The sequence below is a fragment of the Wyeomyia smithii genome, chromosome 1, assembly GCF_029784165.1.
Source record: "Wyeomyia smithii strain HCP4-BCI-WySm-NY-G18 chromosome 1, ASM2978416v1, whole genome shotgun sequence".
NCBI classification, from domain to species: Eukaryota; Metazoa; Arthropoda; class Insecta; order Diptera; family Culicidae; genus Wyeomyia; species Wyeomyia smithii.
The window spans coordinates 154363548-154381145 of NC_073694.1; the positions used below are offsets into that span (position 1 = coordinate 154363548).

The 17598-nt window shown below is 41.2% G+C and overlaps 1 protein-coding gene across 1 annotated transcript in view; it reads right to left on the reverse strand.

Annotated features, from left to right (window-relative positions):
* Nucleotides 1-17598, reverse strand: part of LOC129723260 (dynein axonemal heavy chain 10) — a 254555-nt gene that overhangs the window by 169033 nt on the left and 67924 nt on the right. Inside the window, exon 28 of the mRNA XM_055677373.1 lies at nt 8260-8418. Coding sequence (XP_055533348.1) covers nt 8260-8418 — 159 coding nt within the window. The remainder of the gene's footprint in view (nt 1-8259; nt 8419-17598) is intronic.

The following is a 17598-nucleotide window of genomic DNA, read 5'->3' on the forward strand; positions in this document are numbered from 1 at the left end:
TGCCTCCACTTTTTGCGAATTTAGCAAAACACCTTTTTTATTTTGAGAATATCTCGAGACCCTGAAGAGCTACAGGTGATATTGACATAGCATTTTGAAGGGTTTTAGATGTAGAATCGAACTACGTGATCAATTTTTTTCTGCAGTATTGCCAACATTGCATTTTTTTCGATTCAAAACTTAATTTGCAATTTCCTCAAAATACCCTCCCTTCGTTTTTGATTTTGACCACGCCAATGTGTTTAGCAGGCGATTTTACATAGGAATCACTTATCAGCAAAAAACAAAATGTAGCGTTCCAGAGATACAGCATTTTCAAGATTGTAAGATTTTGAATTTTGTGAACGCACGAAAGCGCTTCTACATAAACTGCTGCAATTTTAATGGTATCCTAGCAGGCGTTTGTGTAATCGAAGAGTTGTTCCTTAGAGGAGCATCCGTTAATGATGTAACGCAAAAAATCCCGCTCTAGAATCATTTTCACAAAGGTTACAGGATAGTTTTGGCTACACTTTTCGTATTTAAATTCAAACTGTTTTGCCTTTCTCCTAGAAAGGAATAGCAATCACTGGAAAAACCGAAGGTATAAAAGTGGTCCCAATCGCCGAATGTCATATACCACTCGACTTCTTTCGACGAACTGAGCATTTTCTGTATGTATGTATGTATGTGTGTATGTGTGTATGTGTGTGTATGCGCAACTTTTTTTCCTCACTCACTTTTCTCAGAGATGGCTGGACCGATTTTCATAAAATTAATTGCAAATGAAAGGTCTAGTTGCGTCATAGTTTGCTATTGAATTTCATCGGATTTTTAGTTTAGAGGTTATTTATCAAAATATAAAAATCACGAAACATCAATATCTCAGAAACCACACAACCGATTTCAATAAAACTGGTTTCAAATGATTGAACTGTCCCCAGAACCCTTAACTTTTGAATTTCGTTATGATTGAACATATGGTTCAAAAGTTATGTAAAGAAAAGTTATCCTGAGGTTGTTTAAACTCACTCATTTTTCTCAGTGATGGCTGAACCGATTTTCACAAAATTAATTGCAAATGAAAGGTCTAGTTGCCTTATAGGTTGCTATAGGATTTCATTGCAATCGAATTGTAACTGTGTCCGTTGTTCATAAAATGTGAAATCACACAATGAAAGTAAACATATTGACTTTCTCCTAACGATCACTGGCTAATTACAAGGTAGAAAAATGATTGAAATGGCCGAATGTCATATACAACTCAGCTCAGTTCGACGAATCGAACATTTTCCGCATATATGCATGTATAGGTGTATATGTTTGTGTGTGGGTGTGTACGTGTGTATGTGCACCTTTCTTTCGCACTCACTTTTCTCAGAGATGGTCTGACCGATTCTTTCTATCTTGGTGTCAAATGAAGGGTCTATTTGCTGCTTATGTTGCAATTAAATTTCATTGTAATCAAACTTTTGGTTTTGGCGCTGCGTCAGAATGTGAAAAACGCTCTTATATCGCAGAAGCTATGAAAATAGTTGAATTCAAATAAATGGGCTTTCAAACCCTTAGACAATGAATTTCATAATGTTTAAACATGTGGTTTGAAAGTTATAGAAAGAAACGAAACCCGCAGACTGTTTAAAACTATAGCTACGATCAAAATATGTGGCCTCAACATCATTTAAATTTAATATCGTACTATTTAAATGTTTGCGGCCTTGCTCGGGATTGAAGTTGAAATTAAAAGTCATTTCTATCATTTCACTTTTTGCCTTTCTCCTAGAAATAGCAATCACTGCAAAAACTAAAGGTATAAAAGTTCTCAAAAGGGCTGAATGTCGTATACACTCGACTCAGTTCACTCGATTCTCTCAGAGATGGCTGAATCGATTTCAATGAAAGGTCTAGTTGCCCTATAAGACCCTATTGAATTTTATTGTAATCTGATTTCTAGTTTAGAGGTTATGTATCAAAATGTAAAAATCACGAAACATCAATATCTCAGAAACTACACAACCGATTTAAACAAAATTGGTTTCAATTGAACGGGCTACCTAAAAACCCTTAACTTTCGAATTTTATGAAGATTGAACATATGGTTCAGAAGTTACAGAAAGAAACGTGTTCTAGAGACTACTTAATCTCACTCATGTTTCTCAGAGATGGCTGGACCGATTTTCATAAAATCAGTGTCATATGGAAAGTCTTGTTGCCCCATAAGACCCTAATGATTTTTTTTTGCGAACGGATTATTACTTTTCCTGTTATGTTAAAAAATGTGAAATCCAGCTATGAAAAGAAACATATTCTGATGAATACTTGGGCTAACTCACTTTTCTCAGAGATGGTTGTCCCGATTTCCACAGAATTAGTATCAAATGAAAGGTCTAGCTGCCTCGTAACACCCTACTGAATTTAACTGTAATCGGAACGTAACTTCGTCTGTAATGTATCGAAATGTGAAAATCACTAAACTTCATTATCTTAGAAACTACACAACAGATTTGAACAATATTGATATCGAATGAACGGGATAGTTAAGGGTTAACTGATGAATTATGATTGAACACGTGGTTTCAAAGCTTGGCTCCCCCATACGTTACCTTTTCATTTGATTGTAATCAAACTTAAGCAACCGTTATGTTTTAATTTGTAAAACAACGAAAGTCTATTATCTCAAGTATTACACGACTTATTTGAACATAACTAGTGTCATACAAACGAGTCATCTCTCAAACTTACAAATAACAAACTTCATAACAATTTGATATACTGTTCAAAAGATTTGTAAAGAAAAGAAATTCAAAGACTATTCCACACTATAGCTGCTTTGATCAATATATATGGCCTCAACATGATTTAAATGTGGTATCGTACTATTTAAACGTTCCCAGTATCGCTCGTGATTTAATTGTTCGAAATTAAGAGTCATTTCTTATATTACGCTATTTCTAAAGCACTAACATTACGTCAAATTTCATATTTTATACTTTAATTACAACATCAATATTTTAGAACCCAAAGAGTGAACATACTTTTTTGAACTTAAGCTTTCATGTAAATCTTCTTTTACAAATAATAAGTTTGAATGAGAAAGGCTGAGTCTGACCGCTAGGTGGATTTTTGTTAAATGTACACTTTTGTCCATGATTCGAATTTTGAAACCAACTTGTGACATTGTTAAAACGTGAAAAAAAAAGTGATTTCAGATTTCATTTCATAATTTTGCATATTTACATTCAAGACCACATGTTCAAACAAATCTCCGAACGCATCCAAAATTTTTTATCATAAACGAATACTTTAATTTGCTCTTATCATAGCACGTTATAGAGCAAGTAAGCCTATTATAACATTCATCCGCCTATGTTCTTCTTCTTATTCTTCTTCTTACCCAGGATTAGAGCAGATGTGGATTTTTCTGTTCTGTTTATTTGACACAGGTTTCGCAGCCACTGATTCCTACTGATAATAACAGTCTTCTCCCGAGCCGGGACTCGAACATGCAACGACTAGCAGTTTTGTGACGAAATTTGACGTGGGGGAGGCTAGGGGGTCAAGCCAAGCTACGTAGCAAATATGAAATTAAAAAATTTGGATTTATTCTAATTGTTTTTTTTTCACGGCTGGTGTTTATGGTCATTCTTAATTCTTTGTCTTGTCTTATTCATTTATGATACAATGTATGTTTTAGTAACAAAATTTGAAAAAAAAAGTCATTGGAGTTAGGTGAGGGTGGGGGTGGAGGTGTGGGTGAGGAGTTTGTTATAATTCTACGAAATTATCTATAGAGGTCTGACTTTGTGACGAAATGCTACGGTGGGAGAGGGGGAAGGGTGTAAAAAAAACTAAAAAAGCTACGTTATTTATGCATGCTCCCTTAGTATCTAGTAAACCTCATCACGTAAGCTGCTGTGATAACCAATACCGTTTTCCAGCGACACAAATGTTTTTTAAATACAATCCAATTAAACACACCATTTTCAAGAATGAAATGACTGCACCCGTGATGATGACATTGTTTACAATTTTGAAATCATAGCAAACCTTAAATCAGGAAAAAACATGATCATTCACCTGTTAGGAAACGGTTTTAAATTGAGAGAGGATGATTTCTACAATGTGATAAACCAACAAAATGAAGATTCATGTGAAAAGTGTAACCAAAACTCTCCTGTAACTTTTCGTGAAAATGGTTCTATAACGGGATTTTTCGCGTTACATCATTAACGGATGCTCCTCTAAGGAACAAATTTTCGACTACAGAAACGCCTGCTAGGATACCATTAAGATTGCAGCAGTTTATGTAGAAGCGCTTTCGTGCGTTCACAAAATCCAAAATATTGCAATTTTGAAAATGCTGTATCTCTGGAACGCTACATTCTGTTTTCTGCTGATGAGTGATTCCTATGTAAAATTGTCTGCTAAACACATTGGCGTGGTCAAAATCAAAATCGAAGGGGGGGGGGGGGGGTATTTTGAGGAAATTGCAAATTAAGTTTTGAATCGAAAAAAATGCAATGTTGGCAACACTGCAGAAAAAAATTGATCACGTAGTTCGATTCTACATCAAAATGCTATCTTGTAGAATCGCTATCGCATCTTAATGCTATCTCTATCAAAATGCTATGTCAATATCACCTGTAGCTCTTCAGGGTCCCGAGATATTCACAAAATAAAAACCTAAATTAATCCACCTAGCGGTCAGACCCAGCCTTTCTCATTCATTTTTTTATTTGTAAAAATAGATTTACATGACCGCTTCAATCCAATAAATGTATATTCACTCTTTAGGTTCTAAAATATTGATGTTGTAATCTTAACATATAAATTGCAGTCAAGTCTGTCTGTCTGTCTGTCTGATCCATATAGGCCCGAAAACTACCGAACCGATCGACGAGAAAATTTGTATGTAGGGGTTTTTGGTGCCGATAAAGGTTCCTATGATAGTTTGAGACCCCTCCCTCTTCTGGAAGGGAGGAGTCCCATACAAATGAAACATAAATTTCTGCACAAATCAAGAACAAACCAAGCAAATGAAACCAAATTTGGCATGTGGATGTTTTAAGGGGTAACTAATATGTCCATAACAGTTGGATGAAACACAAATTTGTGCACATCTCGAGAACCAATCAACCAAATGGAACACAATTTGACAGGTAAATGTTTTTAGTGGTAACAAATATGTACATAATGGTTCGACACCCGACTCCCTCTTCTATAAGGAAGGGATCCCATGAAAATGAAACACAAATTTTGCACAGCTCAAGAACCAATCAAGAAAATACAACCAAATTTGGTATGTGTATGTTTTTAGAGGTAACAAATATGTCCATAATGGTTTACGCCCCTCCCTCTTCTGGAAGTACATGTTTCTTCACAAATTTCTGCACATCTCGCGAACTAATCTACTAAATGGAACCATATTGACTGGAGAATGTTTTTAGTGGTAACAGATATGTTCCATAATAGACCTCAGACAACATTTTGGATTGTAAGATGGCAACTTCCGGTTTCTGGAAAATAGCCAAAAATGGCCGATTTCCACCCAATATAATAATATCAGGATCTAGAATAATTTAGAGGAGCTAAAATCTAAGAAGGCGACTTCCGGTTTCTAAAAACAGCTGAAAATGACCAAATACCACCCAATATTAGTTTTTCTTTAACCAGTATGCCGTTCAAAATCCAGAAATTGTCTCCAAATGCCATTATGAAATCCAAAATAGCGACTTCCGGTGTCGGAAAAACAGCGGCAAATGGCCAAACACCACCCAATATGGGTATTTCCGGAACCGTAATGATGCACTGGAGCCACAAATCGACTTCAGACAACATTTTGAATTGTAAGATGGCAACTTCCGGTTTCTGGAAATCAGCCTGAAATGGACGATTCCCATTAAATATTAGTATTTCTGGAACCAGAAAGATGCACAAAAGCTAAAAATTGATCACAGACACAATCTTGAATTTTAAGATGGTGACTTCCGGTGTCTGGCAAACAGTCGGAAATGACCAAATACCATTCAATATGAATGTTTTCGGAACCAGAATTACGCCCAGATGACAGAAATTGATTTCACAGGCAATTTTAAAGTCCAAAATGACGACTTTCGGCTTCTGAAAAACAGTCCAAAGTGACAAAATATCACCCAGTATGAGGTTTTCTTTAACCAGTATCCTAAATACAATTTTGAAATCCAAGATGGCGACTACTGGTTTGTGAAAAACAGCCTAAAATAAACAAATACTATCCAATATGAGCACCTCCAGAACCAGAATGATGCAAGGAACTAACAATTGACCTCAGGCACCATTTTGAATTGCTAAATGGCAACTTATATGCAATAGTCGGAAATGACCGAATAATACTCAATATGGATATTTCCGTAAACGTGATGATGCATAGAAACCAAACATTGACCCTGGACACCATTTTGAATTTAAAGACGACCACTTTTAGTTTCTGGAAAATAACCAAAATTACCTCCCAATATGGGTATTTCCCGTATCAGATTGATACAAGAAAGTCTGCTGAAAATGACAGAATACCACTCAATATGAATATATTCAGAATTAAGGCGATGTATAGAAGCCAAAAGTTGAGGATATTATCATTTCGATAAAACCAATCATTTCAAACGGTTTTTTATTTGACTTTGATCATATCCCATGACCGATTCGTCGTGCATTTGCAGACTTTAAACACATTGCAAGGAATCAATGAATTTGGAACGTTCAAATAGTACGATACCACATTTAAATTATGTTGAGGCCACATATATCGATCAAAGCAGGTATAGTCTTTGAATTTCTCTTCTTTCCATAACTTTTGAGCCACATATCAAATTGCTACGAAGTTTGTTATTTGTAAGTTTGAGAGATGACTCGTTCGTATGACACTAGTTATGTTCAAATAAGGCATGTAATCTTTGAGATAATAGACTTTCGTTGTTTTATTAACAATTTAATACATAACGGTTGCTTAAGTTCGATTATAATCAAATGAAATGGGAACGTGTAGGGCAGCCAAACTTTGAAACCACGTGTTCAATCATAATTCATCAGTTAACCCTTAACTAGCCCGCTCATCTGATAATAATAATCAAATCGGTTGTGTAGTTTCTGAGATAATGAAGTTTCGTGATTTTCACAAGTCGGTACATTACAAATGAAGTTACAGTTCGATTACAGTAAAATTCAAAAGGGGCTTCTGAGGCAGCTAGACCATTCGTTTGACACTAATTTTGTGGAAATCTGGTCGGCCATCTCTGAGATAAGTGAGTGAGTCCAAGTAGTCTTCGGAATATGTTCCTTTTTATAGCTGGATTTCACATTTTTAAACATAACAGGCAAAGTAATAGTCCGATTGCAAATCAAATCAATAGGGTCTTATGGGGCAACTAGACCTTCCATTCGACACTGATTTTATGAAATTCGGTCCAGCCATCCCTGAGAAACATGAGTGAGATTAAGGAGTCTTCAAAACACGTTTCTATTCATAACTTTTGAACCACATGTTCAATCTTCATAAAATTCAAAAGTTGAAAGTTTTTTAGGTAGTCCGTTCTTTTGAAACCAATTTTGTTCAAATCGGTTGTGTAGTTTCTGAGTTATTGCAGTTTCGTGATTTTCACATTTTTAAACATAAACTCCAAACTAAAAATCCGATTACAATAAAATTCAATAGGGTCTTATGGGGCAACAAGACCTTTCATTTTCAGTTAATTTCATGAAAATCGGTCCAGCCATCTCTGAGAAAAGTGAGTGAGAATAAAAATCTGCACATACACACACACACACAGACACACACACACACACACCCATACAGAAAATGCTCAGCTCGTCGAGCTGAGTCGATTGATATATGCAATTCGGCCCTTTGGAGCACTTTTATACTTTCGGTTTTGCAAGTGATTGCTATACCTTTCTTGGAGAAAGGCAAAAATGTGTTTGCTAAATTCGCAAAAAGTGGAGGCAGTCCCATTGGCCGAGGGGTCCACCAATCGGTACAACACTTTGTATTTATAAGTTCCAGCTCGATATACATCGAGTCACAAATTTTGGTCGAAATCGGAGATGGTCGATGCATTTCCTCGGACACTTGACATGGAATGACCCATAAGTGTTGTTTCGCAGCAGAAAGAAGAGTGCTGATTAAGATTTGATTTTTTAAATTACACCAATATACCTAAGTATAATGTAGTATTTAAATGTTTTAAAATCAATCAATATGTATCAAAAATAAAGCTTGGAAGGAATAATCCATTTTTCATTTACCTTAATCCGATGTTCCTGCAAGACGTTGTATATCTCCTGCATTTCGTGAATTTTCAGCTCCACCGTTAGTGTCGTAGTTTGTATTGTGTTGATAGTCTGCATAACACTCTTAAAGTGCGATAGCTCCTTCACGTTACGATCCAGTTCTGTCCGAAGGCGCTAAAACAGAAACGACAATGAGTGCGATCTTTAATGAGATTTATTTGAAAATATTTTATTCCATGTTTGCGTTGAGTGTAAATTTTCACTACCTGACATAAATCTTATATGCTCAATGGTTATATGGTTAATAACATATACGGTCTCTTCCACCTCGTACTGAGTCGCACTTAAAGTTAGTACAAATATTTGTTTCACAAACAAACAGACTAAAGGAACACCCTGGGGATGAGTTCTGTGATGAAAAATGAAACCGAGTCTACCAGTAATTTTCTCCGTAAACTTCAACAAATATCGGTTACTTTCAGTGCACCATGGCAGTTTCTATTCATTCGGTATCATACAATTTCCGTTTGGACAAGTCAGGCCATAGGCCCAGTGCGGTGCAGTACGTAGTTCGCTTGTCAGTGTCAAAAATTTATCTCTGACAAGCTTCAGCGGTAAACCCAAGGGCAACAAGTCCAGTTGTTTTGAAGCCCGAAAGAAAGATGTTTGAATATTTCCCAAAATGCCTAGCGGCAATTCCCAGGATGTATGTCATGCGATGAAAATTTATTCGCTTGAAATTTTAATCTGTGCTTTAGTTCAGTCCGGCCCCTAATGCACGGGCTGTGTGTGTTGTGGTTTGAACTCGAGAAAAGTTGGTACGAGTAATGGTACGAGTCACAATGGACGGTGCTGGCAGAATGGTTAACTGGTTCAATTAGCAACAGGGAAACTTAGTTCAAGCTTTGGGGAAATCGTTTATAAACAATTTTAACCGCAACGTTTGAATGGAACATACGACGAATGTATTTGTAATAGGTGGTTATTATATCAACCTTCTTTAGAGTTATTTAGTTTAATTTTCTAGTAAATTACATTTGAATTGTATCAAGCTGGGGAATAACTCGACTTATTAAATGTTCCCACAATTACGCTGGTCGACGAAAACTAAAATAGTGCCCTTAAAGTCAAACTGGAGAAAAATGAAGGATTCTAGCTTTTTAACCATTCCTGTGAGTTTTTGTGTCCCTAGCAAGGATAGAAGTGTGGCTCGGAGCACCAAAGTTTACAGAAAAGGTTAATTAGCTATAATCTTTTTTGTTTGCGAATTAGAGATTTTTTTTTCTTTTTTTTTTCAACCAGTTGTAAAATTAGGCTTGCCATAGAACCCAAGCTAAAAACTATGGATTGTTGATTGCGTTTTGTACGTTATTTTTAGGTTCGGTTTGAAGCCAAAACAGTTTCCACGAGGAATTCTACTCCAAACTTGAATAGAAGAGGAAACAACGAATTTGCCGTGATAATGGTGCAAAGAATTTATTATTTTGATCCAGCAAAACTTTTGAGATGAAAAAGCATTCCATTGAGCACAAATCAAAACGATCTCAGCCACCATTCTCAGGACCGGTGATCTTCGCAATGCTGACTAACTACGAGATGGCAACAAAAAAATATATGATTAATGTAGGATAATGTCCGCCTGTAAGGTAATGTTCACCTGTCACTAATATAACGATTATTTAATGAAAATAATTCAGAATCAATTGAAAAATAAACTTCCGAATACAACGATACGCAAACAACGATAGCATGTTTGCTCTAGTTTGATCAAATGTGTGTTTGCTGCGGAGCAGAAGCAGAAACAGCCGTACTCAACTACAGACAATTTCGTTGTTTGGTAACGCCTTATTTGGTGGCCCAACTGCTTACAATGTAGGCAGTTCATGACACGGGGCACATATAGTTACACATATGGTGACACGAACCGCAATTGTTTGCAGTCAAGAATTTTTACCTCAGGAAAACTGTTATTCTTAAAACAACCAACAGGATTCTCCAAGAGGCACTCGATGGACAGACTCGTATCGGTCAAATCACGGAGCTTGGTTTGACCTTTAGAATTTTGTTCACGGCCTTGTAGCGTGACGCCAGATCTTTCGATATTTGCGAAATAGCTGACGATTTTGATTCTGCTTTGGCCTGAAAGTAACCAAAAACAGAATTGCCCTCCGGTCCGTCTGGATAAAACCCGAGCGAGGGGAGGGGTGATTGAAACAGCAAAAAAAGAGGATTTAACAGGAGAGACAGGCTCGTGTGAGATCGAAAAGGTAGAATTGGGGGGTAAATGATCTATATCTATTACGCTTGAGTTGGCGCACTTGTATAGTGGACATGAAACACGTGTTTCGTAGCTCTGGGTTTCTTCAACACAGCCGAAACGTTCGTTGCAAAAGTGGCAGCGGCAGCTACGCAATGACACAGCAACATAATAACGGTTGACCTTCAATGCGGATTAATTTTTTTCCTGAAGTACTTGAGAGCAGTCGATGCTTCCGTCGAGTGTGTCAAAAATAAACATTACTATCTGGATCCCCTGTCGCCTTGCTTCTAACGTTTCCAAATTGATCAATACACAGTGAGCTAGATATTATGGGAGATTAAGAGGGTCATGCCAAGGTAAATTGCGTAAAGCAAACCTAATGAACAGTCTCGGTATCCGTTTAATTTTGATGGCGGGCAAAGTATAAAAAGGAGCCCAAATGGGAGCAGCGTAATCCAGAAGGCTACGAACAAGAGAGCAGTAGTATCTTCAGAGCATAGATATCTGTGAAATACCAGGCATACCGCCGGATGTATCCAGTTACAGCATATGCCCTCGGGCATACGGGTCGGCGCATGGCGATCGGCAATATCATGAAATATTGTATGTGCGTGATCACTGACAGTACCCCACAGTCCCGGACCAGCAACGGGAGAACGCCTGAGGGTGGTGAGGCTCGAACATTGGACAGTAGACTACTGGCAAAACAACAAATACCCGGAAGCATCTCCGCCAAAGCGCTCCCGCCATCCATTGGAGCCGATTCCAGTAAGTTCCCAGTTGCGGCAATTGGTCGCAACTTTTTAGGATTCGAGTCGGATTTCGTTTTCGTACCACGAATCTGGACTGGCACTTGCGCCCAGCTTCCTTAGTAAGGTCGTGTGACAACGCCTTGAAACAGCGAGATAACAACCGGTGCCGGTGTCTCCGGTCGTGAAATCTGGAAGGCGTTCCGCGTCCATTGCCTGGTGGGAATAAGGCAGGAGAAGGATCAGCTGGTAGGAATTGGTCTTAGGACCAGATTCTCTTTCTTGACTTACGCCGGTCGGAGCAGAGACAAGTGGCCTAGGGAGACAGCGTTTTCTGAACAGTTTGATGCTATCATCGAGTGCGCGGCGAAGAGGAGCAATATACCCAGGGATCTGAACAGGGCCTCCTTTTGCTTCGGGCTACCATCGACGAAGCTCAAAAGGAGTACGCCGAACTTATGGCTTGGGTTAAGCCTTCCGAAAAGGGGGTGAGGACTAGGAGGGCAACTGAATCTAAGCAGGATCAGTCCAATGCCTACGGGGCAGGCCGGTAAGGGAATGGCCCCCGATAACGTGAAGATGTAGTTGGTGGAGCTAGCCTCGCGAGCTAGAACACCAACAGGAACATCGACCGGAGCGGTGACTTCGGGAAACTCATGGGTTACCGTAGTCGGCAAAGGGCCCCAAAAGGGTTTAAAAACGCCGTGACGGAGTGGCGACAAAACATCCGCCAAATGTCAAAAAGCAGAGGAAACGCCTTATACTCAAGACTGACGGGTCTAAGAACTCTGAAGTCATGAAGAAAATGTGGAGCGAAACCCAGCTCAAGGATTTAGGGACGGATGTGCTGATCTTCGGTTGATCTCGCACAGGCGAGATGATTTTTGAGCTTCGAAGGGATGCAAGAACTAGGGTGCTTCCTACGGTAGCTGAGCAGGTGTTTGGCTAAGATGTGCTGGCACGGGCACTCACTTCGGAGGTGACACTCCAGCTTAAAAACTTGGATGAAATCACCGTGCAATGAATCACAAGTGCGGGGAGGAGGTAGCCTCTGAGTCAATCCGCGGGGACCCAGGTGGCTACCTTCCGGTTAGCATCGGCAGATACGAACCTGGCACTAAAGGAAAACAAACTAAAGGTCGCTGGTCAGTATGCACTCTGGGTATTCTTCCGGTGCTTCGAGGGATGACATAACCTGCAAGGGAACCGACAGGAGCTAGTTAGGCAGGCATTGCGGTGGTGCAGACCATAAAGCATAGGGTAGCGGGAAATCCCCCAAGTGCATGGTATGTTCCGGAAAACAGAACACCTCAGCAGACTGGTTAGGTACACGGAGGGTGTGAACGGTCTGACAAGTAACCAGGTCGGTTTCCGGAAGTGCAGGTCCCCGCTGGATGCTATCCTCTACGTCACAAAGACGACGGAGGAAGCACTTCAGCACAAGAGAAGGGGCATACGCTATTGCGCAATCATCACGCTTGACGTGAAGAATGCGTTCAATACCGCCAGTTGGGATTCATAGCGCTTGCGCTCAGGAAGATTTTGGAAAATTACTTCCAGAATCGAGGACTTGTTTTTCAACACAGAGGAGGGTCAGAAGTGCGTCCCAATTACCGCAGAAGTTCCGCAAGGTTCTATGACGGGGTATGACGGGGTGTTGAAACTCAAGTTTCCTGTAGGAGTTGTGATCGCCGGCCAGAGGTCTACGGCGAGTCGATCAAGGAGGTCGAGCTGACGGCCGCGCACTGTACACGCAAGGTCGAAGACTGGATGCACTCCAGGAAACTGGAGTTAGCGCACCATAAGACGGATGTCACGGTTGTGAATAACCGCAAATCAGAGCAACAGGCGTCGGTCAGAGTTTGAGTCTGCACCGTTACCTCAAAGCGATCTTTGAAGCTCTTGGGAGTCATGGTTGACGATAAGCTTGTGAGCAATACAAGATAAGAAGAGTGGAGGGTTACCATCTGGTACAGCACTATCGTTCGCATCAAAACTAGTTAATGCTTTCTGAGCGTCATAACCCGCTCAACTTTTGAGACGTGCAGACGTGTTTTAGATTGCGCCTATCACAAGTGAAGCATTTACCGTTGAAAATCTTTCGATCTTTGAAGCTCTTGGGAGTCATGGTTGACGATAAGCTTGTGAGCAATACAAGATAAGAAGAGTGGAGGGTTACCATCTGGTACAGCACTATCGTTCGCATCAAAACTAGTTAATGCTTTCTGAGCGTCATAACCCGCTCAACTTTTGAGACGTGCAGACGTGTTTTAGATTGCGCCTATCACAAGTGAAGCATTTACCGTTGAAAATTCTTATTCTCGATATATCCCGTGCCGCGTCGCGTGCTACAGTGTCCCGCGATGAGGCGCGAAAATACTTTTAAAATTGACTATTCGCAATTCGCCATAAAGCCGTCGGTTGAAAAACTTTACGGTTTTTGTTATTCGGTTCTCGGTTTGAAGCGAGAAGAAATCAAACGGCTACAGTGCCACAGAGGTGGATCATGTGCGTTCATAAAGGTCAGTGACCTGTCGATCGCTCAGAGAGTCGTCGATGAACACGACGGGAAGCATGAGGTGGAGTGTGAAGGGAAGAAACACAAGTTACGAATTACGCTAGAAGATGGTAGTGTTGAAGTGCGTGTGTACGACCTCCTCGAAGATGTGTTGGAAGAAAAGGTCGTCAACTTCTTGAACGATTTTGGAGAAGTAATCTCAATTCGCGAAGTGTCGTGGGGTGAGAGCAACGAATCCGAAGGCATACCGCTCGGCATATGGTCTGTCCGTATGATGGTGAAGCGGAACATCGACTCGTGGGTAACCATAGACGGAGAGCAAGCACTAATTGTCTACAAGGGACAACTACAATCCTGTCGCCACTGCAAAGAGCAAGCGCACACTGGGCTATCGTGTGTCCAGAATAAAAAACTTCTGTACCAGAAAAGCTACGCGAATTTAGCGAAGCAACCTGGACAGAAAAACAAACCAACTGCCGTTCAGCAGCCCAAGCACTCAGCAAGTATGAGACCAACAAACATAAAAACAGTGGGTCCCAAGTCCACCGCTCCATCACTGAATTCGTCTACCGCCTTTCCCGAACTGCCGAAGAGTGCCACTAGCCAGAGCGAGACAGTAGGTCCGAAAACGCTCGAAAGCAACCAGCCCACAGTCGGATTGGTTGCAACACACCAACCTTTAAAAAAAACTTATGATGCGCCACTGACATCCGTATCACAACCGAGAGCTATCGGGAGTGTAGGAGATATTTTTAAAAAACCCTTCCTTACACTGCGATCGCAAAGCAAGAGCAGCAACGGCAACGCAACCGACGATTCCATCGCTTCAACTAGCAGCCGAAGAACTCGAGGACGACCTGCTGGTAAAAAACCACGACCGAACGACGGCGATGACGAGAGCGAGGAGAACTACCAACTATAAATGGCTTTCACATCTTACAATATTTCGTCCATCAACATCGGAACTATAACGAACCCCACGAAAATCAACGCACTTCGGACTTTCATCAACAACCACGATCTCGACATCATTTGTTTGCAAGAGGTAGAGAACGAACAGCTATCCTTGCCTGGATACGTCGTTTTCTTTAACGTGAACCACGCGAGAAGAGGGACAGCGATTGCCCTGAAGCAACACATCCGAGCTACTCACGTCGAGAGAAGCTTAGACAGTCGACTTCTCGCACTGCGAGTGTAGGACACGACGATATGTAATGTTTATGCTCCCTCTGGTTCTGCACAACGTGCTGCGCGGGAGAATTTGTTCAGAGAAACGCTTCCCTATTATCTTCGTCACCGTACAACACATACGATTTTAGCCGGTGATTTTAACTGTGTGCTTCGAACGTGCGATTCAAGCAGCCCGAATACCAGCGGTGCCCTCAAAACGATAGTTCAACAATTACAGCTTCATGACGAGTGGGAGAAACTATGTCCGCGTGACGCGGGATACACCTATGTTTGTCGCAACGCGAGGTCGCGCCTTGATCGCATTTATGTCAGCAACGGCTTACGTGATCAACTGCGCTCAACACATGCCCATGTCTGCTCGTTCACCGACCACAAAGCGCTGACACTTCGGATATGCCTTCCAAATTTAGGGCAAGAGTATGGTCGTGGTTTCTGGTCCATACGCCCCTATTTGTTAACTGATGAGAACGTAGCGGAGTTCCAATATAAGTGGCAGTATTGGACCCGACCACGCAGAAACTATGCTTCTTGGATTGAGTGGTGGCTTTCTTTTGCCAAGCCAAAAATAAAAAGCTTTTTCAAATGGAAATCACGAGCTGTATTCGAAGAATTCCACGGCCAACAGCAGCATCTCTACAGTGAGCTGCGTCAAGCATATGATAACTACTATCAGCATCCAGAGTTGATCACTACCATCAACCGGCTAAAAGCTGAGATGTTAGCTCTCCAGAGAAGATTCTCACACATGTTTATGCGAATCAATGAAACACACGTGGCAGGAGAACCCATGTCAACGTTTCAGCTGGGAGAAAGGCGACGCAATAAAACCATCATAACACAGCTGCAAACAGAGCAGGACGAAACAATTACAGAGCCAAGGGAGATCGAGACGCACATATATCTCTTCCCGGCGTTTTTGGAAGGTATCATCGTTTTGGTGAAAAAGCGAGGCGGCGATGGCACAGCCAGATCATATCGCCCTATATCATTGCTGAATAGCGACTATAAGCTCTTCTCTCGCATCCTCAAAACCAGGCTGGAGAGAGTGATTAGAGAACACCACGTCTTGAGTGACGGACAGAAGTGCTCAAATTCAGAGCGCAACATCTTCCAAGCCACTCTCTCTCTGAAAGATCGGATCGCCAATCTTCGTCATCATCGGCGTGCAGGAAAGTTAATCAGCTTTGATCTCGAGCATGCCTTCGATCGGGTTAGGCACTCATTCCTCTTCGAAACCATGCGGTCGCTCGGCTTCAACCAAGATTTCATAGTTCTACTCTCACGCCTCGCCAGCCGAGCCACATCCCGGCTGTTAATCAATGGTCATCTCTCTCGTCCCTTCGAAATCCAACGTTCGGTACGGCAGGGGGATCCGCTGTCCATGCACCTCTTCGTGTTATATCTCCATCCACTAGTATGCAGGCTTGAACGTGTATGCGACGACGATCTGCTTGTGGCATATGCAGACGACATCAGTGTGATCGTTTCAACAACGAGGCAAATCGACGCGATTAACAGCTTGTTCACCCGCTTCGAGATAGCCGCCGGCGCAAAACTTAATTTGCGCAAAACTGTTGCTATTGATGTTGGATGTACAGAAGGCAACACAATTAACACCCAGTGGCTACAGACAACAAATGTTGTTAAAATATTAGGTGTTCACTTCACAAACTCAATACGCACGATGACTTCATTGAACTGGGACGCGCTTGTGGGGAAGTTCTCGCAACAAATGTGGCTGCACTCGTTGCGCACACTGACACTGCACCAGCGAGTCACTATGCTAAACACATTCGGAACGTCGAAAATATGGTACCTCGCGTCCATATTACCGCCGTTTTGCGTACATACTGCGAAAATTACATCGGCAATGGGCAAGTTTCTTTGGCGAGGCATGGTGGCCCGCGTCCCAATGATACAGCTAGCTCGTAGCATAGAAAACGGTGGCCTAAAACTACAATTACCGGCATTGAAATGCAAAGCACTCGCTATCAACCGACACCTGCAGGAGATCGATTCACTCCCCTTCTACAGATCCCTTCTCTTCAACGCAAATCCGCGCCTAACGATACCAACGGATCTTCCGGATCTTAGGCAAATACAGTCGAACCTGAGACTGATTCCGGACCAAATTCAACAAAGTCTCTCCACCGGCCACATTCATCAGCACTTTATCAGTGAAACAGACGTTCCTAGGGTGGAACAAAAATATCCAGACAATAGATGGCCCCGCGTCTGGCGGAATATAGCAACGAGAAATCTAACGTCAGCACAGCGAACACAACTTTACCTGATAGTCAACGAGAAAGTCGAGCATCGCAAACTGCTATTCGTGATTCAGCGAGTGGACAATGAAAACTGTACACATTGTGGACGCAGAAATGTAGAAACCTTGATGCACAAAATCAGTGAATGTGATCGCGTCCGGCCGGCATGGACTAACTTACGGCAAAGAATAGCAGCAATCTTGGGTGGCTGGAGACACCTTAGCTTCATTGATTTAGTCAAACCTGCTCTAACAGGAATAAGTGAAAGGCAGAGAGTGGAAATATTAAAAATTTTTGCAGAATACATATGCTTTATAAACCAGTGTAATGGTAGAGTTGACACCTCAGGTTTAGATTTTCATCTTGATT